The following is a 25,418-nucleotide window of genomic DNA, read 5'->3' on the forward strand; positions in this document are numbered from 1 at the left end:
TTGTAAGCTTGCAGCAGGGCCCTCCTACCTCCAAGTCTGTCTGTTGTTACCCAGTTTGTCTTATCACTGTCTACTATTGTAAAGCGCAACGGAATCTGCTGCGCTATATAAGAAACTGAAAATAAATAAATAATAAATAATACTGTGCAGCTTCTGCCAGTGGGTGAGGGTCCAGTGTGGCAGTACAGGAGTACAGGATGGTGGCCCTTAGTCAGTGTCTCCTCCTACTGGGTGGGAGTTCGGGTGCATGAGAGCAGGAGGCTGGGCTATGAGGCATGATAGGGGCATGTGGGCAAAACAGCGTCAGCAACTCCCCAGTGGTGGAAGTTACGGTTCAGGAGAGCAGGAAGCTGGGTAGTGATAGGGGTGTGTGAGTATACGGGGGACTAAAGAGGGGCTTAGGGGTGCCGTGAATTGCGGGAGGGGCGCGGGGGGTGCCGTGAATCAAGGGAGGGAGGGGGCGCAGGTGTCGGCGAATCGCGGGAGAGGGCGGGGGTCCGCAAAGCGTGGGAGGGGCGTGAATTTGCGCGAGGGGGGTGCGCGGGGGGTCCGTGAATTGCGGGAGGGGGGGCAAGGGGCGCGATGAATCACCTAGTTGGTTATATATTCTTGTAGAAGGATGGTAGGATGTTGCTGTCATTCAGAATGCATTTACATAAACAGTAATAGTAGCAGTAAAAGGTCTGACTTAAAACACCTACAGTAAAACAGAACAGGTGTTATATATTATACAAAGAATTGGTTGATGATGTCTAGGTTGACGTGCACATAGTTCATAGTTGTCACTGGAAAAAAATTGCTACAAGAAAAAATCAACACAGAAAGTTCAACACATGTAAATGTTGACATAAGTGTGGCACTTCATCGGTGTCCATGTCGACACATGAGAATGAATATGAAAACATTAAAAAAAAGAAAAATAAATCTTCAAAAACTCATGTCAACCTTTTTCATTGTGGACCATAGCCGTGCCAGTGTTTTGCATGTGCCATTTAATCCTGGGGTTGCCGTAAATCACGCGCGGGGGTGGGGGGAGGGGAGGAGGTGAGGGGTGTCCGCGAATTACGGGAGGAAGGGTCGTGGGTGGATGCCGTGAATTGCAGGAGGGGGGGTCGCAGGGGGGGGGTGTGGGTGCCACAAATCGTGGGATGGGGGGGGCGCGGGGTGTTGCAGTGAATCGCGGGAGGGTGGGTGGCGGGAGGTTGCCGCAATAACAGGAAGGGGGGTCAGGGGTGGGGAATCGCGGTAGGGGGGTTGTGGGGGGCCCGGGGAGTTGGCGCGAATCTGGGAGGGGGGGTCGTGGGGTACCGTGAATTGCAGGAGGAGGGAGGTGTCAAATCGCGGGAGGGGGGTCGCGGGGGGTGCCGAGAATCGCCACAAGAAAAAAATCAACACAGAAAGGTCAACACATGTAAATGTTGACATAAGTGTGGCACTTCATTGGTGTCCATGTCGCCACATGAGAATGAATATGAAAACATTGAAAAAGTGAAAAATAAATCTTGTCAACCTTTTTCATTGTCGACCATAGCCATGTCAGTGTTTTGCATGTGCCATTTAATCGTGGAGATGCCGTGAATGGGGGGGGGGGGAGGGAGGGAGGTGCATACCCAACATGACCCTCTCCAGGAGGGACACATTGCTCTGTTTCTGGACTTTCTTCTTAATTGTCCCTCCTGGAGAGGATCATGTTGGGAGGTATGGAGGTGTGGGATGCTCACCTGGTGTGTCTGGTGAGTAGCTGTGTCTTTGCTGTGTAACATGGAGAGGCAGAGGGTGTCTGGCACTGTCTGTGGGCTACAAGAAAGTGGTTGAAGATCCGCACAGACTGAAAATCTGTGTAATACTTAGAGAACCAACTTGGAAAACTACACGTCTTGATAAATTCTGGTAGTTTGGGGGGTTGGTGGTGCGCCCAGCGTTTAAATATCAATGATTGGACACTGGGTTTTTATTTTTCAGGACAAAGGGATCCGACAAAAAAAGAAAGAAAAACGCTTTTTGGGCGCACTCTTTTGTAATTGATTAATTTAAATAATTAATACATAACTTTTATTAGAGACTTAGTTTAAAATAGGATGGCACAAAGGGTTAATTAGGATTAGAGATATTAAAATGTAGTGTGATCCTTGTACTGGTTTAGTTCAAGGAAAATTCGCAGATTGGTCACACCTTTAATATGTCATTTAAGCACTGTTTTTATCAGAGGTACAGTTACCAATGATAGTAGGCAGTAAAATGATTAGGTTCTCCTCAAATGTACGACACTTAATGCTTAATAGCGTGGGTAATATACCTAAATTGGTAGTATGAGGAGAGAAAAAAAGTTACACAGCCTCAATATGTAAATCTAATTTTTAACATTAAACACTCACTCCGGCAGTCATTGTTGCAGGTATTTTATTTGATACGGCGGCCCCTACCCCTAATTTAGATGTTGCCACACCTGGGCTTCCCCGGGGGTCTCCCACCTGGGTACTGACCTGGCCCTCCACTGCTTGGCTTCCAAGTTCGGAGAGGGTTTGGGCAGACCAGTGGGGTATGGTGGCAAGATCTTAGGGTTCAGTGTCCCATCAAATGTGGCCTGTAGGGCTGCAAGAGAGGATCACTTCACCAGGCGCAACAGGTGAATTTTAACAAAATAGATTGTATACAAGTGAAAAAGTATCAATTAGGGGATTTAGGAGTCCCTAGATAATCGGGCGTTTTGATGGGCAAAAAATAAGTAGCAGTTAGCTGCCTGCTGGTAGCAGGTTTGGTGGTCAAAAATAGGTAGTAGTTAGCTAGTAGCAGGTTTGGTGGTCAAAAGCAATTAGCTGCCTGCTGGTAGCAGAAAATTGGAGATTTTAAAGGAATTATTTTAGATATATAGTCACATGAGATAATTGCACTAATTAAGATGTTGCTACACACCATGCGATTTTTGGAGGTGATAATTGTACTGTTTGGGGTAACGTTTATACGCTGTATAGTAGCAAATTTGCAAGTATGGTTACAAACGATCTTCAAATACTTAGTAGCAATATTTTTGCAGAAGCATGTATAGACTGTTGCGTAAGAAAAGGATGATACATATATTGCGGAGATCGCACTTGGTAGTCACAAGTAGGTAGCGGTTGGCTAACTGCCAGTAGAAAGAAATAAATGGGGATTTTTGAAGAATTATTTTAGGTATACAATCACATATGATAATCCCACCGATTGGGATAATGCCACACACCATACGATTTTAGAGGTGATAGTTGCACTGTTTGGGGTAACGTTTATACACTGTGTAATAGCAGATTTGCAAGTATAGTTACCAATGATATTGAAACATTTAGTAGCAATAATTTAGAAGATGGGAAGATAAATTTGTGGCATAAATACAAGACAATGCACCGATGCGGAGATCGCTCTGTGTAGTGAGACGGCTACCCCGCTGCTGACCGCAGTTGGGGAGCATCTCTCTGACCTGTTGCCGCTGCCAAGGTTAGCGGCTGACGTGGGGAAGGTAGGAGTCCCGTACTGTGGTTTCACACACGGAGGTGTGACCCGCTGAACGCTGGATGACGGAGCCGGAGGTGGAGACCTATTGCCGTCAGACTTGCTGCTTGGCTGCGCCGGAGCTCGCTGGTGAGCGTGTAGGTAGCGGGATGTGGGAGCCAGGGGCTGCCGCTGATATAATTGCTTGGTAGCCAGAGGAGTGAGAGGCTGGAACTAGCAGATGGACACGTGTTTCGCCTAGCGGGCTTCTTCCTGCAGTGCCATTTTGAATGAGGGCAGATGCCCTTACTTTTGTTCTCTCTCTGGTTGATGGACAGCCATTTGGACCTATCAGGCATTGCTGGGGCTGTGAAAGGCAATTAATACTGTTTGCATCCCTTCTTTGGATTACGTTTGGTTAAGCGTCTATGGGGGACATTTACCAAAATGGATTCGTATAATAAAAGTGAAAAAAGTCGTATTCGTAGGCGTATTGTCGTGAATTTCTGGCGTATTCGTGAATTCGTAATTTAAGAAGTAAAAAAATCGTACTATCGTGGAAATTATCTTGGCGTGAACTTGTGATATTGAGGTCGTATTCGTATATCAAAATACGACTACGCATGTGTACGAAAAGTCTACACCATCGATAGAATACGACTGATTTTTGCATGGGCTAGGCGTGTTTTCCTCATGTACTAAAAATTCGTATTCGTGAAGTTGTAAAATCGGATTCGTAAACAACTCCCATTCGTACAAAAATTCGTGAAATAAAATACACCCTCCTTGACAAGGTCTATTTTAAAGTGTATTTCACTGGCTTCAATGGAACACATGTGTTATCATTTGAAAAACACATCACACACACACACACACACACACACACACAAACACACACAAATATCGACTATAGGACAAAAAAAAAAACCTAATGGGACAAACTTTGAAAAGGACAAGACAAACAATAGCACAAGACAACTTTCAGAACAATACACACTCAGAAATCACTTTGAACAAACTCACCAAAAATCACCAAACAACTCACCACTGCACCTCTCTCCTACACACTCCAAACTACACCCACAACAAGTTTTGGCGCCTCCACGACTTATATATGGGTGTGAGAGCCCTCCCCAGTGTAAAAGAGATACACCAATCACGCTTGTAGTTTCATTTTCGTAGTGAGCCTTGTGGTTGAATATACGAAAATTCGTATTTCATTTCACAACAAATTCGTGAAATAACGGCCTTTTCAGACAAAAATCTCTACGACATTCGTATTTCACCTACGAATCTACGACACTACGAAAACATTAGTAAACCAACATACGAATGCCTACACCATCGGAAAATACGAATTTTAAAAATACGACTTTGTAGTAACTTACACTCCGGAATACGACTTTTTCCAGATCACTATCATTCGTACACATTCGTATTTCCTACGAATACAAATACGAATACGAATTTTTAGGGAATCCATATTGGTAAATTTCCCCCATCATGTCAGTATATATCTCAAAAAGGAGAAATGGGTTTATGTAAGGAAAACCATAATTAAGGAGACAAGAAGACCTATTACAAATACATATGCGCACATATGTAGGAAAAATGGTTATACATATATGCGCATATATACATATATTCTCTCTTATATTCCATTCTCGGGCTGCTATTGCCGCGCTTGTTGAAAGGTGGATCTGGACGGAGAATTTTAATAATTAATGGTTACATATTGTAGTTAAAAGTGGTACCAAAAAAAAGGGGAGAGGGAGAGTGTGGGCTGATCTTAAACCAGTGAGAAGGTGCGGCTTTATTGTGCAGGTATAAAGATGGGATTAATTCTCTTAAGACATCCGCGGGGATCTCAGAGGGGGAAAAAAAGTGAGTGAAAATGATGTGTGCCCATTAAAATCAAAATAAGAACAAAGTGCAGCGGTGCTAGTGACATGATGGGGGTAGAAGCCCCTGGATGTGCAGAATAATAATACGTGATAGGATATCGTGGTGAGCTGAAATGGCTATTGTCGACCAAAATATTATAGCTAGTGGGTGTGACTTAAAATTGATGGGGTGCCTAGGCACCCAAATTGTCCTCCTATCAAAAACGAGGAGTGATAGAGTGGTGGGTCATTAAAGTGGGTCTGTGTGACTAAGCACGGGCTATTGTGTAGGTGAGCAATAATTGCTGGTGACTTGGTACAGGGATTTGGGTTCACATATAATGGAGTATGGAATCATCCAGGTATTATTGTTAGAGGTCATTGTTTCAGGAAGGAGCCATATTTAATGTCCTCATTGAGGCCGTCTGGGGCCAGGGATCCTAGACTGAAAATCCATTTACTTTCTTTTTGCAGAAGTATCTGGTTAATGTCCCCTCCCCTTAGTCCCAAATGGATCTGTTCCAAACCGCATATCTGGAACCCAGTTGGTTTTCCTTCATGCATTTTTAGGAAATGTCGGGCTACTGTTGTCAGTTTTTTCATCTTTATGACATCTGATGGAGCATTTCGGATATTGCCCAGATGTTCAAGGGCTCGCTGTTTAAGCATCCTTGTGGTTAGTCCCACGTACTTCATATTACATTGGCATGTTATGCAATAGATCACGTTTTTACTCTTGCAGTTGAAAAAGTCCTTGATAGTGATGATGTTGTCATACTTGTCATTGATGGTGTTAGCCTTATTGATAAATGGGCAAATTTTACAGCCTCCGCACGGATGAGTACCTTTGAGGAGTGAGGGTTTAGTGGTTCTATTTGTAAAGTGGCTGTGTACCAATTGATCTTTCAAATTGGGGGCCCGCCTCCAACTCATGTCCACATGTGGTTTCACTTTTGCAGCCAGGTCATTGTCACTGAGGATGATAGGCCATTGATTTTGGATAATGTTTTTTATTTCCCTCCATTCTGCGCAGTAATTGCCTACGAATCTGATGGTATTGTCGGTAGGTTTGGATGTAGAACCTTTATCCTAGAAAAGAAGGGAGTTTGATAGTGAGCGCTGATTACAATATTCCACACTGCAGCTGCACCAAAAGGGGAAATTACCAAACCCCTTAAAGGACCAGTACAAGAAAAAAAGAAGAAATAAGTGCAGCGCTGCGTTGAATATTCATATAATAAAATACTTTTATTAAAAAATGATAACAATTTTATGGCCAACAATGACAGACAAGACTTACAACATTTAAAAACGTGATTAGTCCATTCCCATCTCAACCAACTGGTTAGTTAATATTTGTTAGATGCATGCAAAAAAGGAAAAAATTATATGAATGGAAATATTCCTAATAGGTTAGGATTTAGAAACAGTACTTGCTGTGCACATGCAGAATTAGAGTATACTCATAATCGTCTCCAGTTTTGGGGCACAGATGGAGCAATCTTTATGGCTTTTGAAGAACACGCTGTTTTCTCCGACCTTGGTGTTGATGTTGTTTTACCTGGTCATATCCAAGAACCAGCGCTTCGTGTCTGTCGCCAAATAGTATCCCCTCTGACCTCTCTACGCGTTTCTCCGCCTCGTTTGCACGTCTCAGCGGCTTCCTCAGGAGTGGTGTAGTTTGCAGACGTTCACTTCCGCCTTTTTATGGCGGATTACGGGCCGTCTGCGCATGCGCCCGCACTGCGGGTCAAGCCTCGATTCCATTTACTGCAGCCTTACGCTATGCAGCTTCCGGCTGTGACGTCGCGGTGACTATCACTCGCGTGGCGCGCCTCTCTTACGTCTGGTTGCCGGTTGTCATGGCGATCACTTTGTTTGTAATCCTCTGTACGGTTTTTACGTCCGGCTATATTATCTTCCTGCCGGTTGTCATGGTAAAGGATTTGTTTGTATTCCGCTGCATATTCGTCACAAACCAGTATATTGTCCAATGTATATGGGAATATAAAACACAGACGTATTTAGACCACTGATCGATTTGATTCAAGATGGGGAATTCACATATAACATATAACAGATAACATATATTTAAAAAATACAATAAAATAATCATAATTAGTAACTTTTTCTCAATTACAATAATAGAGCGAGATATGTCCTTAAAAACACTAGGTAACTTATTGGACGGCGATTTTTTGTCTCCATGTGGCCCATCCATAAAGGTCACCATGTGATATATTTCTCACATTTATTTGGCTTAACAGTACATATATAGATCTTTATATCTAGGGATGATCAATTCATATATAAAAGACTAATCCTGCCATTGAGGCATCATAGGAGTCACATTTTCAACACAGCTAGAAAAGTCTAGATGTAGAGACTACACAGTTATAAGAAAATAAATATATATATATATATAAAGATATATAAATAGGAAACACATTTAATGTATACAATTTATAGGGATAAATATAAATTTAATCAACTACCTCCCACCCACCCTCACCACCCCATCCCACCCTTGGCATACAGTAGCCCCCACCCTAACCCACCCCACTACCCTGCAGAAAGAAAGGAATATGATGCATAATTCATATGTTGTTTAGCTCAATTGTGTCATTGAGCCCTTTAGGCACCATAGTACCGAGGCGAAAGATCCAATAGGCTTCTCTGCCACATAGCCTATTGAACCTATCGCCCCCCCTAATGGTGCTCGCTACCTGTTCAATTACTTTCACCTCAACATTTTTTAATGACATTCCCTGGCAATTTATCCTAGAATAGCATTCTTGATCTGTCTGTGGAGATCACCGTCCTCTCAGCTTTTTTAATTGCCCTGTTGGAGTATCCTCTCTCCTTTAGCCTGTTGGTGAGGTCTTTACAATTGGTTTTAAAGGTTTCATCGTTAGAACAATTCCTACGGAGTCTTAGGAATTCTCCTTTTGGAATATTATTTACGGTCGGCGGAAAATGTGCGCTCGATTGGTGTAGAAGACTGTTGGTCGCAGTTGTCTTGCGGAATAATTCTGTTTCTATCAAGTTTTGAGCTCCTCTGTAAATTTTCAGGTCCAAAAATGAAATGCTGGAACGGTCGTGGGTATATGTTAACTTGAGATTTAGGGTATTAGTATTCAGATGATCTATGAATTCATTAAGTTGTTGTTCACTGCCCCTCCATATCATGAAGATATCATCTATGTAGCGCATCCATGTTGTGATGCAGCTATCATAGATCTGATTGGATTCGTTAAATACCACCTCGCGTTCCCACCATCCAAGGAAGAGGTTAGCATAGGTGGGGGCACATGCCGCCCCCATTGCTGTCCCTCTCCCTTGGATGTAGTAGCGATTGTTGAAAGTGAAATAGTTCTTGCGGAGGACAAAGTTGAGTAAATCCAAAAGAAACAGTTGGAAGTCTCCGATGTTTTCCATTTCAAGGAAATATTTTACTGCCATGATGCCCAAATCGTGGCTGATGCACGTATAGAGCGCCTCAACGTCCATACTGACCAGTATTTCATTATCATCCAGGTAGACGTCATGTAATTTTTTCAGGACATCTGCAGTGTCTTGCGTATAGGAGGGCAATGATGTAGCATGTTGTCTGAGATGTGTGTCTAAAAAGATACAGGCTTTCTCTATTAAGGCTCCATTCCCTGACACTATCGGATGTCCGGGAGGTTCATTCAATTTTTTATGAACCTTAGGTAACAAATAGAAGGTTGCTACACGTGGGTTGGGAGTTTGTAGGAACTGATGTTCGTTTTTGGTGATGACTTCATCTTTCAGAGCTCCATCTATGAGGCGGTTGTATGCATTTTGGAAATTGGATGTTGGGCTCACTGGGTTGGTTCTCTGTCATGTGAGTCAGAGGCTCCACCCAGGGTTATAGCTCCAGACACACTTTGAGTGACAGATGTAGCCAAATATATAAGAGATGCTCATGCTCTTTGCATGTTCATAAATTATATATCTATATTTGTGACAAAAATTAACATCTATCTATTTAGATTATTCACTAAGTTGTACAATAGTGAATTATTGACAATATTCATTGAGGTGTACAAAATATATAGCCATAGAGGGCTACACATATTTATAAGTTTGTCTATTAATTTGTGGGTTTATTTATTATTGTTATATTAGATCTCTAAACAGTGGGTCTGTGGGGTAGATTTATTACTAGGCGATCAGGGGAATCTGCGCTATCCCCGTGCGTTATAGCTTCCCCTGATCTATCACACCCACTGATCTATCACACCCATCTGGCAGGAGGCATAGCGCAGGGGCGATATTTTGCACTGCGCTCCTGCCTCCTGCCAGATTTATGAACGGTCAGCATCGCTGACCGTTCCGCCGCCTGCAGCTGTCGACTTCGCCAGCTGCAGGCGGCGATGCACTATACCTAACAGCAGGGACAGCGCTGTCCCTGCTGCTGGCGCTCAGCTGCGCTGGGATCTCGCGAGACTAGCAAGATCCCGCGCATGCGCAGTGAGCCTGCCGGGGGGGAAGGAGACGGCGCATCAGTATTAACTGATGCGCTGTCTCCAGGAGGGACATCGCCGGAGGGGGGAGTTAGCGCTCCCCCACTCCGGCGGCAAGATCTTAATAGATCTTGTCGGTGTCCCCTCCTGCTTCGCCTCGCTAATGAGGCGAAGCAGGAACTGTTATAGCGGCGCGATAGGCGGGTGGGGCAAGGGAGAACTGCAAGCCGGCAATGTCACAGAGTATCAATCTGCGCACTACCGGCAGAACTCCTGTCGTCACATGTCACCCAGATCGCCTGTATGAAGATATATATATATATATATATATATATATATATATATATATATATATATATATATATATATAAAAAATATGGAGCTACAGTCCAAAGAGATTTAGAGGGACCAAATACAGTTTCACCTTGAATGAATTGATGAAGTTATTATATATAATAACATGGGCAGTATCAGTCAATGCATGTGAAATCTAAAGCTTCATTCAAGCCTTGTGGGCTTAGAGTTTCCAACTTAAAGATCCAGGCTGTCTCTGCAAGGCAGAGTTTTTTTAAATGATCTCCACCTCTTTTAGTATTAATAATGTGTTCTATCCCCATCACCGAGAGTCCATTAGGATCACCGTCATGTTTCTGGCAGAAACGGCGGGGAATACTTTTCTGTATATTATTCCTGTGTTCTCTCATACTGCTTTCACATTGCAGAAATGGGTAATGACACGGTATTCTTAAATGGGACTTTAAAACGGGTCTGAGCCTTGAGACCTTTCACATTGCAGGTGAAAACCGTTTTAAAAATCATTTAATACCATTCAAACATTCAACCCGTTTAACCCCAAGGGACACGTTTCAAGCCATTGAAATAGAGCTGTTCAAACTGCCAAAAAAACGGCTTTAAAACGTGTAGGACTCTGCTTTTTAACCGTGTTGAAATACCAGTTAACTTTAACCGGTAAATCAACTCTGGCACTTTCACATTGCAGCCTTAAACGTTTTAAAATGGAAAAAAAAACGGTAATATACCGTTTTAAAAGTGCGATGTGAAAGGGGTATAAATCTGCTTTTAATACTACGTGTTGTGCGACCTACGTATTGCAATTTACATGGACATTCCAAAATATAAACGCAATAATTGGTGTCACAGTTAATAAATTGTTTACATGGAAAGGATTTTTTTATTAGAGGATGATGTTACTGTATTGATCCCATTCAGCATGTGTTTGCACGTTAAACAAATATTTTTGTTGCATTTGAAGCTACCAAGTGGTTTTTGTGGAAGCCATGTCGGTTTGGAGATAGTGGTGGTGGAAGGGAGAAGAGAAGGTGCTATAAAATCTTTTAGATTCCTATTTCTTCTGAATATAATTTTAGGTTTTATAAGTACTTCCTGAAGAATTTTATCATGTTTTAATATTTCAGCATTTTTAAGTATAATCTTTTTGATTTGGTGTGATTTTGAATTCTATTTAGAAATAAATGATATTGATTCTTCAGAGTTATATGTTGCCCACACTTTCTTTCTGGTGTAATTTTGAATTTAAAAGGCCTTTAAGAGATTCAGCTAGCCCCACAATACGTAAATTGTTGCTTCTAGACCTGTTTTCCAAACTATCCAGCTTATTCTGAAGTTGGTATACTGTTGTCTGCAGGTCAGAAGTGCTTGTTTTTAAGCCTGTGACATCATGGAATAGCTCCCCAACCCTGCAGTCTGTGTCTTTCTGGGACTGTGTAACCTGCTGCAGCTGCTGCTTAATATCTCTCACTGCATGTGAGAACTTCTCAGCTTGGGCGTCCATTAGAGGGCCCATAGTGGCCTTGATGGCCTTAACCACAGTCTCATATATAGCTGGGGAGTTTATGTCTAGCTGTGGGCACAGTGTGGAGGGGGTCTGAGGTACCTGGAGCTGTTCCTCTGGCGTGTTCTCCGATGCGGCGGCCATCTTGGATTTTGCAGCTCTCTTTTCAGCCTTTTTTTTTGCGGCTCTGGACGGCATCTGAGGTGGCAGAGCTCAGTCCATGCACCGACGCCACTGCTGACAGAGCTGGCAAGTCAGTGGGGTGAGTGTGGGGCCTCTGGTCCATTTCCTGTGGTGCTGTGAGCCGGGATGGCAGCGGAGCTCTCCTGTGTGCTACCGCTCACATCGGGGGCGGGGCCGGAACTCGGGCAATAGTCTGTTTAGTGGCCGGCCATCCTCTCTTTTGAAAGCCATACAGAACAAAGAGAGAGTCCGATTTGCGAAAAGCCAGAGAGCGGCGCACATAGATGCGCAAACGCCCGGACAACATCCAAGGAGGACTGATCCAGAGATGCATCTGACCCCTGAAAGGCCGGAACCACGATTTCCTGGTTAACGTGGAAACTGGACACCACCTTTGGTAAGTGAGAAGGGACGGTGCAAAGAACCACCCGGTCATCATGTAAGACCAGGAAAGGGGACTTACAAGACAGGGCAGACAGATCGGACACCCTCCGGGCTGATGCTATTGCCAATAAGAAAACCGTTTTCCAGGTGAGCCAACACAGGTCCATGGACCGCAAAGGCTCAAATGGTGGTTTCTGAAGCGCAGATAGCACAAGTGAAAGGTCCCAAGGAGCAACCGGGGGAACAAAGGGAGGCTGGATATGCGAAACACTCTGCAGGAATGTGCGGACATCCTGCAAAAGTGCTAATCTTCAGCGAAACAAGATGGACAAAGCCGAGACTTGAACCTTCAAGGTAGATAAGCGCAATCCAGCCTCCAGGCCCTTCTGTAAGAAAGATAGAATCCGAGTCAGGCGGTAAGTCTTAGGATTGAAGTGGCGAGTTCTACACCAGATAAAGTAGGCCCTCCAAACACGATGATAAGCCCTCGCTGAGGAAGCCTTCCTTGCTCTAAGCATGGTGGAGAATACTCGCGCATTAAACCCCCTAGCCCTCAAGAGGGAGGTCTCAATAGCCACCCTGTCAAAGCCAGTCGCCTCAGATCTGGATGCAGACACGGACACTGAGAGAGTGTAAAGTGGAACATGAATCGGGGGGGGCACCGACAGAGCCTGAAGATCTGAGAACCAGACTCGTCTGGGCCAATGCGGGGACACCAGGATCAATGTCCCCCCCTCCGCCTTCAGCTTGCGAATCAGTCGCAAGAGGAGGGAGAATGGTGGGAAGGTGTACATCAGCCTGAATGGCCACGGAGCGGACAGGGCGTCCACCAAGATGGCGGCCGGGTCACGAGCCCTGGATCCGTAAAGGGGGACCTTGTGGTTGTCTTGAGAGGCCATCAAGTCCACCTCGGGTAAACCCCACCGTCGTACCAGCATCTGGAACACCTCCTGATGGAGGGACCATTCGCCGGCATTAAGTGTTTGACGGCTTAGGAAGTCCGCTTCCCAATTCTGGACTCCTGGGATAAAGACCGCTGATAGAGCCGTAATCTTCTTCTCCGCCCACTGAAAGATGCGGGATGCTTCCACCATTGCTGCCCGGCTGCGAGTGCCACCCTGGTGGCTGATATAAGCCACCGTGGTCGCATTGTCCGACTGGACTTGCACCGGGCGACCCCTCAGCCAGGGTTCTGCCAAGCAAAGAGCTCGGAAGACCGCCCTCAGTTCGAGGACATTGATTTGAAGCTTGGCCTCCGATGTAGACCAAAGGCCTTGGAATGACCTCTGGCAAGTGACCGCTCCCCAACCGCGGAGACTGGCATCCGTGGTGAGGAGGGTAAATTGGTGGATCCAGAGGAGCCGACGAATTTGGGACTGCAGAGTCTGACTACGGTCCTCCAGCAGGTAGATCCTCTGATGGATGGTGTCCAACCTGGCCCCCAGGTGAACCATTGACTGGGCCGGAATCAGTGAGGACTTGTCCCAATTGATGATCCAGCGGTGTCGTTCCAGGAGCTGTATCACCACAGTCTGGTGGTCCCGGAGAAGGTCTGCAGAATGCACGAGAATCAACAGGTCGTCCAGATATGGGAGTATTCGGATACCCTGGGTGCGCAGACTGCTGCCCATTACTGCCATCACCTTTGTGAATACACGGGGGGCAGTGGATAGACCAAATGGTAGGGCCCTGAACTGGAAATGCTGGTCCAGGATGGCAAAGCGCAGGAACCGCTGATGTTCCGGACGGATGGGGATGTGTAAGTACGCATCCTGTATGTCCAAGGATGCCATGAAGTCCCCTGGCTGAAGGGCCAGGACAATGGAGCGTAGGGTCTCCATCCTGAACTTTGGAACACGTACAAACTTGTCTAGCTTCTTTAAGTTGAGGATGGGCCTGTAGGAACCGTTTGGTTTCCTGACCAGGAAGAGGTTGGCGTAAATCCCCGAACCCCTTTGGGCCAAGGGAACGGGTATGATGACTCCTGTTTGAAGCAAACGTTGAACTGCTTGTTCTAACGCTTTGCGCTTTTCCAGGTCTGATGGTAGACTCGTGGAAAAGAACGATGTCGGTGGGCGATGCCAAAAAGTTAAGGAGTAGCCTCGAGAGACCAAAGGCCTGTCCCCTACCACGACCCTGGAACCGAAAAGCCGGCCTGGGCCGTGTAGTCGAGGTGGATGGTAGAAAGGCCGTTTTTGAAGCTGCCACCGTAACGACCATCTTATCCAGCTCAGGACCGAATAAGAGAGAACCGTTCAATGGAAGAGCTTCCAAAGCCTTCTTAGAGTCAGTGTCAGCCTTCCAGGAATGCAGCCAAAGTGATCTGCGGGCGGCCACTGCTGAAGCTGACACACTGGAGGAGAGAGTAGCGGAATCAAGAGCTGCCTTGCCTAAGTAGAGGGCAGCCTGATGTATCAACTCTATAGTCGGCAGTAGAGTTTCTGCTGGGGCCCCCTCAGACACCCCTGCTGTGAGGACAGCAGTCCATTTAGTTAGGGCCATAGCCACCCAGGCTGACGCCAGGGCTGGCCTGCCTGCTGCCCCTGCTGTGGTGTAGATAAGCTTCAGGAAGTTTTCCAACTTCCTGTCCGCCTGGTCCTTAAGAGACGCTGTAGGAAGAGGCTTTTACCAGTTTTGCCACATAAGCGTCTACCCTGGGGGCTGTCTCCCAGGGGGTCCTGTCCTCCTGGGGGAGAGGATAGAGGGAGAAGAAACATTTGTGAATGACAAACCTCCTATTGGGGACCTCCCAAGCCTCCCTAATGACCATGTCAAGATTATCCGACTTGGGAAACAAACTTAAGGAGCGTTTAGGGTGCTTAAATATAGGGCCCGACTCCGCAGGCGGATCAGCGTGGTCGTCTATTAGAAGGACCTTCTTAACCGCTGTAATCAGGCCTGGTACATCAAGGCGAGACGGGGGATCCTCTCTATGAGACGGGGGTTCCTTTCTAACACAGACATCCCCTACGTCAATGGCGTCATCGACGGCCTCCTACAAATAGTCATCATCATCATCCTGATCGTCTTGCTCCTCCTCATCATCATCTGAGTCATGCATGAGGAGGGGCCGGAGTGCCGCCGGTCTTTTAACTAAAGACCTGCGTCTATCTGCGGGCAATGAACCCTCCCCCTGGGCATCCAATGCTGGGGGGGCTGCACACGCCACCGATGAGGACGGCACGGGCTACCGGGGCAGTGCAGCTGAGACTTTATCCACTAGCTGCGCCATCATTTGCACAAGGGATGAGGCCCAAGCAGGCTCCTGAGAGGAGGCCGTAGGCATGGGCAGCGCCTGTGCATTGTAGCAGCTTGCGCATAGGCCGTCCTGTACGTAGTCCAGGGGAGATAGGCCCGCATTACAGGCTGTGCATGACAGCAATGCTGGGGCGTCCCCCTTCTTGGACTTGCCCTTGTTGGGCATAACTACTGTAAGTACAGGAGGGCTAAGTACAAAATCACACCAAATACACTGCAGCAGCTATTGGGTTAATAAGTACACATATACAGCAAGTATACATAGGCATACAATGCAATTACAAGGCAAATGGCACTAGGCTCTTGCAGCAGCTATGGCTGACTGGAGCACTCAGTAACTGTGACCTGTGTCCCGCAGGAGGGGTACAGGGGGGACTTGCCCAAGCCTCCTGGCAGTGAAAGAGTGGAACCCTGGGTGGCAATGGAGCTTCTCCGTGTCCCTCCTCACGTGCAGCCAGGCAAGGGATGTCAGTGGCGGGAACTCTCTGCGCGCCAAGCACAGTTCCCTGCCTACTGTCCCCGGGGGAGGGGCTGATGTGGGGGGAGCCACCTCCCCCTGCTAGCAAATGACCCCCAGGGAAGATGTCCTCCTGCAGCGCCGGTAAAATGGCGGGTGATCTGGCGCGCGCCGGGCGGCCCTGCATACCAGCGCTGCTGCCCACAAACTAAGATCCCTGGTGGTCCAGCGGGACGGGCGGCGAGCCGACCGCTTGCTAGCACAGCCGGCGGTCCCCCCTCGCCGGCTGTGACAGACACTCTGTGCGCCTCACTGCGCTATCTTCACACACGCTCCTGGCGGGGAGCGTGAATACTCACAGTGCGTCCCATTTGTTCTGAAGGGGGCGCCTGTGGTCCCCAGCGTCCGGCTGTGACTGAAGGCTCCCCAGTGCCCTGGGGCCACTGCAGGTCCCCACCCGCGGGTGGCAATGCAGCGCCGGACCCGGGTGATGGAGCCAGCAGCGCAGGGGTCTGTTCAGACCCCCAGCGCTGCTGCTCTGACACTCGCAGTAGAAAAAATAAAAAATAAAGTTATGGCTGCTAATATAGCAGCCCCTCTTTTGGGTGCATCTGGCTCCTGCCAGCACCCTAGAAAAACTGAGGTCCTTGGCCTGGAGGCGGGGTATAGGAGGGGAGGAGCCTGGCTGCCTGGGAGGCAGTTAAAGTTAACCTCTAGGGTGCTGGAGCTCTCTCCCACTCCTATTACCCACTGTAAAGCTGTGGCCCCTGATGTCTCCCGAAGGAGAAATGGGTGGAGAACCTAGCTGCTCTGGTAAAAGTAATAATAGCAGGAAAATGGATGGCGCATGAGGCACCGGATTTATACCACTGGATCCATCTGGTAAACCATACAGTAGATAATGAGAAGTACACATACACCAAAAGTAATAATGTAAGAAAGTGTCATCAAACGTGGGAGAGATGGACGCTGTCAGAATTCTATGAGGCTTATACAGGAGTATACACAACAATACATATACATTATACAAATCCACACTATTACACAGGACCAGACACAGGAATAGCTTTATTATAAATGGCCGTATACAGAAGGTAAGATAGATGAGGCACAATGTAAGTTTAGTATAATCGGTATAATGGCATCGCTTGTCAGACATAAAGCACATATACACTGCACAGATATAAGGTAGGGGAAAGGATGGGATGTAACATCTTATCTCTGTATCATACGCATATTGTAATAAGAATTGGAAGAAAATAAATACTGAATAAAAAAAAGCAGTGATTGGACGGATGGTTGTATCCCAGGATGTAAATGTCCCAGGAGCAGCCTGGCTTCCTGCTGAGCTGGTGCCTGGAAGCCTGCAGTATGATTACAGTAATGTGGGGTACATATCAGGATGATTTATCTCAAAATCAGGGCCGTAACTAGGGGGGGGGGGCTAGGGGGTCACGCGCACCGGGCGCTGGAGGTGGGGGGCGCTGTCAGGTCCAGGAGACAGCCTGCGGGGTAGCGGGGTTCCGGGGACTGATGTAGCCCGTGTCCCGCTGCTGGGCTGACGTACGGTATTGTAGCAGGAGGTCAAATAATGACCTCCTGCCGCCAAGCGATGAAGCGCTTCCCGATGGCGGAGCGGCAGGAGGTCACTATCTGTGACCTCCTGCCGCCAAGTGAGGAACAGTGCACAGCAGCACTTGCCTTCCTACTATCGCCAGCGCTAGAAATCGCGCTTTATTCCTCCCTCCTTCCCTCATGAAATGCAGTCAACGCCGCTGCTCCTCTAAATCATCTCCCTGCATCTGGTAATCAATGTTTAATTTTAAAACGGTGTCTGACTCCAGCCTGCATACTACCTACTGAAGTATAATGGGCATCATGTGTGTGGCATATGTTTAATGGAGCATCACGCTGTGGGGCATATGTATAATGGGCATCATGTGTGTGGCATAAGATTAATGGAGCATCACGCTGTGTGTCATATGTATAATGGGCATCACAGTGTGCGTCATATGTATAATGGGCATCACGCTGTGGGGCATATGTATAATGGGCATCATGTGTGTGGCATAAGATTAATGGAGCATCACGCTGTGTGTCATATGTAAAATGGGCATCACAGTGTGCGTCATATGTATAATGGGCATCACGTTGTGGGGCATATGTATAATGGACATCATGTGTGTGGCATATGTATAATGGACATCATGTGTGTGGCATATGTATAATGGGCATCACAGTGTGCGTCATATGTATAATGGGCATCACGTTGTGGGGCATATGTATAATGGACATCATGTGTGTGACATATGTATAATGAGCATCCAGGTGTGGGGCATATGTATAATGGAGCATCACGGTGCGGATCATATTTATAATGGGCATCACAGTGTGCGGCATAGGTATAATGGGCATCACGGACTGCACTTTTGGGGTCATGTGTATCTGGCACTGTACTATTGTGGGCATATGTGTATCACACCTCCATTTTCTATGGCCGCACCCCATGTGGCTACAGCTCTTAGAGAGCTGACCATGCCCTCATAGCGGAAAAAATGGGGGATGTAGCCTCGCAGGAGTACCACGGTAGAGGGTGAACCCTCTAATTTTGGGCGCGTGCCTCCTCTCCGCTGCCTCGTGTTGGGAGGTATGTTTGTGACATATTGGACATTGCAGTGTGGCATATTGTGTATCATTCAGGGACAGTGTTCTATCCAGTGGCAGCAGCAATTAACCATTGCTTATAATGTGTACTGGGGGGCATAACGGTGTGTGCTATAATGTGTACTGGGCATTACGGTTTGTGGTGTAATGTGCTCAGGGCATTACGGTGTGTGCTGGAATGTGTACTGGGCATTACGGTGTGTGCTGGAATGTGTACTGGGCATAACGGTGTGTGCTGTAATGTGTACTGGGCATTACGGTGTGTGCTGGAATGTGTACTGGGCATAACGGTGTGTGCTGTAATGTGTACTGGGCATTACGGTGTGTGCTGGAATGTGTACTGGGCATAACGGTGTGTGCTGTAATGTGTACTGGGCATTACGGTGTGTGCTATAATGTGAATTGATACTACTATGTGACCACACCACTTCTCCCCCCCCCCCCCCAAAAAAAATGCCCTATATTTTTACCACGCACCTTTGGCGCGCACTGTCCCTATTTATAATTATATATGATATATTGACTTGATTCTTGGTTTAATATCACCCTTCTACTGTCTGTAAGCATATATATATATAAAAATTTGGGGGGGGGGGCACTAAATGAATGTCTTGCCCCGGGCACCAGAAACCCTAGTTTCGGCCCTGCCAAAATGAGCCAACTTAGATACAATCTCGACCGATTTTATGTAAATTGGCCATTTCACTGCCGTTCTGATGCGATCCCTGCGGATCGTTCGGTCTTCTCTAAGATCCTACCTGCAGCAGATAGTTTCTGAGAAACGACCATTGAAGTGGGTTCGGGTCGCGATCATATCAGAGGCAGTTCCTGAACGTGTCATAGGCTCCACCAGATCGTGAGCGGGTCATACATTCCCCTAACAACCCGCTCACAAGCTGCATCATGTTGGTGTGTACCCAGCATAAGCCGGCAGCTCTGGAGAGGGGGGAGGGGGCTGGTTGTGGAGGAACATCAGCCAGGACAGTTTCTGCTGGGCTTACATTTAAGAACCCATGGGTAGCTCCCACAGTTTTAAGAGGAAGGGGGGGGGGGTGTAATCGAGCCTGCATTGTGTTGGGGAGACTACTCTCAGATGATCCCTGTGCATGCAACAGGGGTATCCTCTCATCATGTTTAATGTAGATCTGCTCATCAAAATGTTATTTTTCTGGTATTTACAAAGTATACATTTATTTATAAAACATTTCCCACACTGCAAGCATGGAAAAGGCTTCTCTGATGTCTAACAAGATGTGATTTATTGGTAAAACATTTCCCACATTCAGCATGAAAATGGTTTCTCACCTGTATGTACCCTCTTATGTATAACAAGATTGGATTTATTCCTATAACATTTCCCACACTCAGAACATGAAAATGGTTTCTCACCTGTATGTATCCTCTCATGCGCAACAAGATGGAATTTATGATAAAACGATTTCCCACAATCAGAGCATGAAAATGGTTTCTCACCTGTATGTTCCCGCTCATGTGTAACAAGATTAGATTTTTTTGTAAAACATTTCCCACATTCAGAACATGAAAATGGTTTCTCACCTGTATGGTTTCTCTCATGTAGAACAAGACTGGATTTAAGTGTAAAACATTTCCCACAATCAGAGCATGAAAATGGTTTCTCACCTGTATGTACCCGCTCATGTGTAACAAGATTAGATTTATTTGTAAAACATTTCCCACATTCAGAGCATGGAAAAGGTTTCTCACCTGTATGTACCCTCTCATGTGTAACAAGATTAGATTTATTTGTAAAACATTTCCCACATTCAGAGCATGGAAAAGGTTTCACACCTGTATGTACCATCTCATGTATAACAAGATTGGATTTATTGCTATAACATTTCCCACACTCAGAGCATGAAAATGGTTTCTCACCTGTATGTACCATCTCATGTATAACAAGATTGGATTTATGAGTAAAACATTTCCCACATTCAGAACATGCAAATGGTTTCTCACCTGTATGTACCCTCTCATGTATAACAAGACTGGGTTTATGAGTAAAACATTTCCCACATTCAGAGCATGAAAATGGTTTCTCACCTGTATGTAATCTCTCATGTATAACAAGATTGGATTTATTTCTATAACATTTCCCACACTCAGAACATGGAAATGGTTTCTCACCTGTATGTACCCTCTCATGTGTAACAAGATTGGATTTATTCCTATAACATTTCCCACATTCAGAACATGAAAATGGTTTCTCACCTCTATGTACCCTCTCATGTATAACAAGACTGGGTTTATGAATAAAACATTTCCCACATTCAGAACACGAAAATGGTTTCACACCTGTATGTACCCTCTCATGTATAACAAGATTGGATTTATTCCTATAACATTTCCCACATTCAGAACATGAAAATGGTTTCTCACCTGTATGTACCATCTCATGTATAACAAGATGTGACTTACAAGAAAACGATTTCCCACATTCAGAACATGAAAATGGTTTCTCACCTGTATGTACCATCTCGTGTGCAACAAGACTGGATTTATTAATAAAACATTTCCCACATTCAGAACATGAAAATGGTTTCTCACCTGTATGTTCCCTCTCATGTCTAACAAGACTGGGTTTATTCCTATAACATTTCCCACACTCAGAACATGAAAATGGTTTCTCACCTGTATGTACCCTCTCATGTATAACAAGATTTGACTTACAAGAAAACGATTTCCCACATTCAGAACATGAAAATGGTTTCTCACCTGTATGTAATCTCTCATGTGTAACAAGACTGGGTTTATTCCTATAACATTTCCCACACTCAGAACATGAAAATGGTTTCTCACCTGTATGTAATCTCTCATGTGTAACAAGATGTGATTTACGAGAAAATGATTTCCCACATTCAGAACATGAAAATGGTTTCTCCCCTGTGTGATGTCTCTGATGTAAAACGAAAACTGACTGACTTATAGAACTGGATGATATTGTATCATCTTTATGATCTGTACTGGGTGCAGTAAGGTCTGAATGATCAGGAGAAGGTTCCTCATGACTAGAGGGACCAGATGAAATATCTGCACTGGGAAATGTTGGGTCTATATTGGGGATAATGGGTTTTTCTTCTGGAGAATCTTGTCTGATGTTCTTATCTTCTAGTATATAATCTGGAGACACAATGAGATCTCCCTCCGAGGTATTCCTGCTTGTGCGCCCATCTACAGGAAACAGATGAATGACAACAGACAGAATTGGTTACATTGAGAAGGAAATGTTCATGGAGGTTTTATCACTTACACTTGTGGAAGTCTAGTTACACACACGCCATTTTAGGATAGTATGGCCGCCATTTTGGTTCGCAGAGTTGCGCAAATAAAGTTACCATACCCGAGAATGTGTGACAAAGTGGACCAGAAGAGTAGCCATACTATCACACATAAATTCATAATAACACACTTACACAAAATGAAATATAGTTAAAGGTTTAGAACGCCACACATAGCTTAGTTAGCCCTGCACACATCTGTCTGTATCATGTTTAGTACCGTTCCGTTTCTCATGCGTAGTTTTCCGGTCATTGCGAATATTTCGCAATATACACGGCCCGATAGATATGGACATAATCCATATTCCAGAGACAGTTTCTGTTGAAAGTATATAACAAAGGAATCTATTAAAACCGGTTCTACAGCTATCTACAACCCCTGACGACGATACCAACAGACAAAAGGACTGCAAAGTTCACCTTCCCCCTGCACCTTTGCACACCAGTTGTATTACTTTGCCCCAATCACAGAGGACTTGACATATGATCTCTGACCAATGAGAATGGCCTTTGACCTCCCCTTTCTGACCCTATAAGATAGGCGACCCGGAGCAGCCTCAGTCACTTCGGCACATCTACCTTTCCCTGACTTTTCCACCGGACTATAGTTCAGCCCTGAACGATAGTGAGCTCTGACCGGACTGCGCTTCGCATATTTGATGAAACGGTAAACGGTTGCATTTCACGGTATTTATTCTTATTGTTATTGTTGGCTGATTGTGTCTTGTATCTGTATTCTTTCCCCTTAGCAGAGCCTGTTTAGTATTCATTGTTAGCATATTGTATCACTTGTTAAACCTGTATTTTCTATTCCTGTAAACCCCTTTTGTCCATTAGGGACTTAAATACAACCTTTTTATGGAGTTCTTATCTCCTTACTTCTATACTGTGGTTTGTGTCTGTTATTCGCATTTAGCGCTAAAGGTATATTACGGACACTGTCCATAAAGGTATATTCGCAGATTAGAGACAAATTACTGCGAAGGAATCTCTTATTAAGGTATTGGTTCTTGGTGTACAATATACAATAAAAGGTACGCTACGCTGCGCTACGTTTTGTTCGCACGTAGTTAGGTATAAAGGGTAGCGGACATACTAAGGTTGCGGACATACTAAGTAACCTGCGCTTTTCACTTATTGTCTCTTTGGTCATATTAAATCGCCATTAACACACTGAACATGTCTAATGCTGCGCACACACTGGCCGATATATCGCTGGTCCGTCAGCCAGTGGGGGTGCCAGCAATAAATCTGTAACCAACGTGATCTCTACAACAGAGCCGATGACCGATATATTGGTGCATTGTGCTATGGGCCTGTTTCTGGATGACCTGGTACCAAGTCCCAAAGTGCCGACCTGACGAATAGCCGCTACCCCACCCGGATCCCCTCGCATGTGCCCAATGCTGGAGAGATCATTGAAATCTCCAGGGTTCAGGGCGGCTGACGCCATGTGAAGTCAGCTACCCGCCCCTGGCACCTTGCGTGAGGCTGGAATTTACATGGGAATGCCCATGAAACGCTGGGCGTTCCCATCCATGGCCCATCACCGCCAGTGTCTCCCCCCCCACAACCGGATGGACTACAGATCGGGCCCTATGTGTACAGGCAATCTGCCATCCGCCCATATAACCCGCTGCAGGAGCCAGCGGTGATTGGCAGCTGAAATGGGCGGGAGCATGTAAAGGTGTGACATTAGTCACAATGGATCAGGCAGGGGGAGAGGGGAACTTGTAGGGGAGCCCGGCACCGGTGAATAGGAGTCCTGCCGATACTGGTAAAAAAAAAAAAAAGTCATACCTTCTCTTTCCCCCCTCATATTACCACATCACCTTGCCCCCAGTCACCTCCCCTTTCTGCTCCCACCCTTTCCTACTTTTCACTCTCTCCCAGTCCCATTCTCTTTCCTCCACCCCATCTGCCCCCCTCTCCCCTGCTCTCTTCCTTCTGCCCCATCTCTTTATCTCTGCCCCTAGTCTCTCTCTCTCTCTCATTACCTCCTTATCCAGATGCTGCTTAGACGCAGTTATACTATACTGTACTGTAGCCGCTATCGACTGAAAGTGTCATTCACCTATTCTATCAATATAAAATATTTGGCTTCTGGCTACTGAGCTGCGTATATGCACCTTACAGGATCAGCACTAGTGATGGTGGTACGGGTCTGTTCTGTCAGCATACACACGGTATGATATGAATGCAAAAATGCAATTACAGTAACCACCTACAGAAGATTATATCTGTGGCAATTATTATAGTGTCAAATATGTACACCTAATATCTTTTTTTATTTACTAGTTAATGCTAATAATCTATACTTCTGTTATAGCACTCTCCTAATTGTTATTTTATTTGTATCTAATTAAGTTATACAGAATACCTATTGGAAGCTGCAATAGCCATAAGTCGTCTTAGAATTATCTCGTTAGACAGTATTCATTTTGATTGATTATTATATTTTCAATGTAAAGTATTAGCGCCTGATTATCATGATTATCCTTTTCTACCAGAGAGTGTGGGGAGGAGACTGGTCAGATCTCTGGGCTGGTAACACACAGGGACATGATGTGAGGGGAGAGCAGGAGTATAATAGGGGCTGATGGCTCCTGATGTAGGAGATACACCAGAGAGTGTGGGGAGGAGACTGGTCAGATCTCTGGGCTGGTAACACACAGTGACATGATGTGAGGGGGAGAGCAGGAGTATAGTAGGGGCTGATGGCTCCTGATGTATGAGATACACTAGAGAGTGCGGGGAGGAGACTGGTCAGATCTCTGGGCTGGTAACACACAGTAACATGCTGTGAGGGGGGGACCAGGAGTATAATAGGGGCTGATGGCTCCTAATTTCTTAGATAGCTGTAAAGCTGTATTAACAGAACCCGGAAAATACTGTATGCAATAAAAGGGGATTTTTGTAAGAACTTACCGTTCGAACCCCTTTCCAGTCCGGTGACACAGCTCACGATGGGATGTAGGAGGGTCCGCCAGGAGCCAGGCACCTATGCTTCTAATTTCTTTGTGAGCAGGCTCCTCCCTACTGCATCCCATAATGCTTCAGTTAAACTTCAACAGCACACTAGGATACACAACTTAGTACAATGCCTGAACATCATATATGCAACTTAACTCATAACATGGCAACCATGAACGGTACAACTTACTGAGCGTTAGGGAGGGATCGCTGTGTCACCGGACTGGACTCAGAGAAAGGGGTTCGAACGGTAAGTTCTTACAAAAATCCCCTTTTCTCTTTCGTCCAGTCCGGTGACACAGCTCACGATGGGACGTTCACAAGCTGGTCCTTTGGGAGGGTAAGCTCAGACCGCCAGTTCTCATCACTGCCCATCCAAATGAAGCGTTTTGTAAAGGTGGGAACAGAGGACCAGGTGGCTGCCCTGCACAGCTGCTCCGCTGTGGCCCCATGACGCACCGCCCACGAAGAAGCAACTGCAACTGACCTTGTAGTGTGGGCATTTATGCGAGATGGAACAGGCCTACCTGCCTTACAGTAGGCAAACACAAT

General features: G+C 45.9%; 1 protein-coding gene and 1 pseudogene across 1 annotated transcript in view; both read right to left on the reverse strand.

Annotated features, from left to right (window-relative positions):
- The window catches only part of LOC146010221 (uncharacterized), a 60,463-nt gene that overhangs the window by 17,517 nt on the left and 17,528 nt on the right, over nucleotides 1-25,418 (reverse strand). Inside the window, 1 exon segment of the mRNA XM_083151257.1 lies at nucleotides 19,903-21,786. Coding sequence (XP_083007383.1) covers nucleotides 19,903-21,786 — 1,884 coding nt within the window.
- LOC146011710 (5S ribosomal RNA) lies at nucleotides 2,435-2,553 on the reverse strand (annotated as a pseudogene).

This window comes from Crinia signifera, chromosome 6 (genome assembly GCF_055691185.1).
Source record: "Crinia signifera chromosome 6, ASM5569118v1, whole genome shotgun sequence".
Taxonomy (NCBI): domain Eukaryota; kingdom Metazoa; phylum Chordata; class Amphibia; order Anura; family Myobatrachidae; genus Crinia; species Crinia signifera.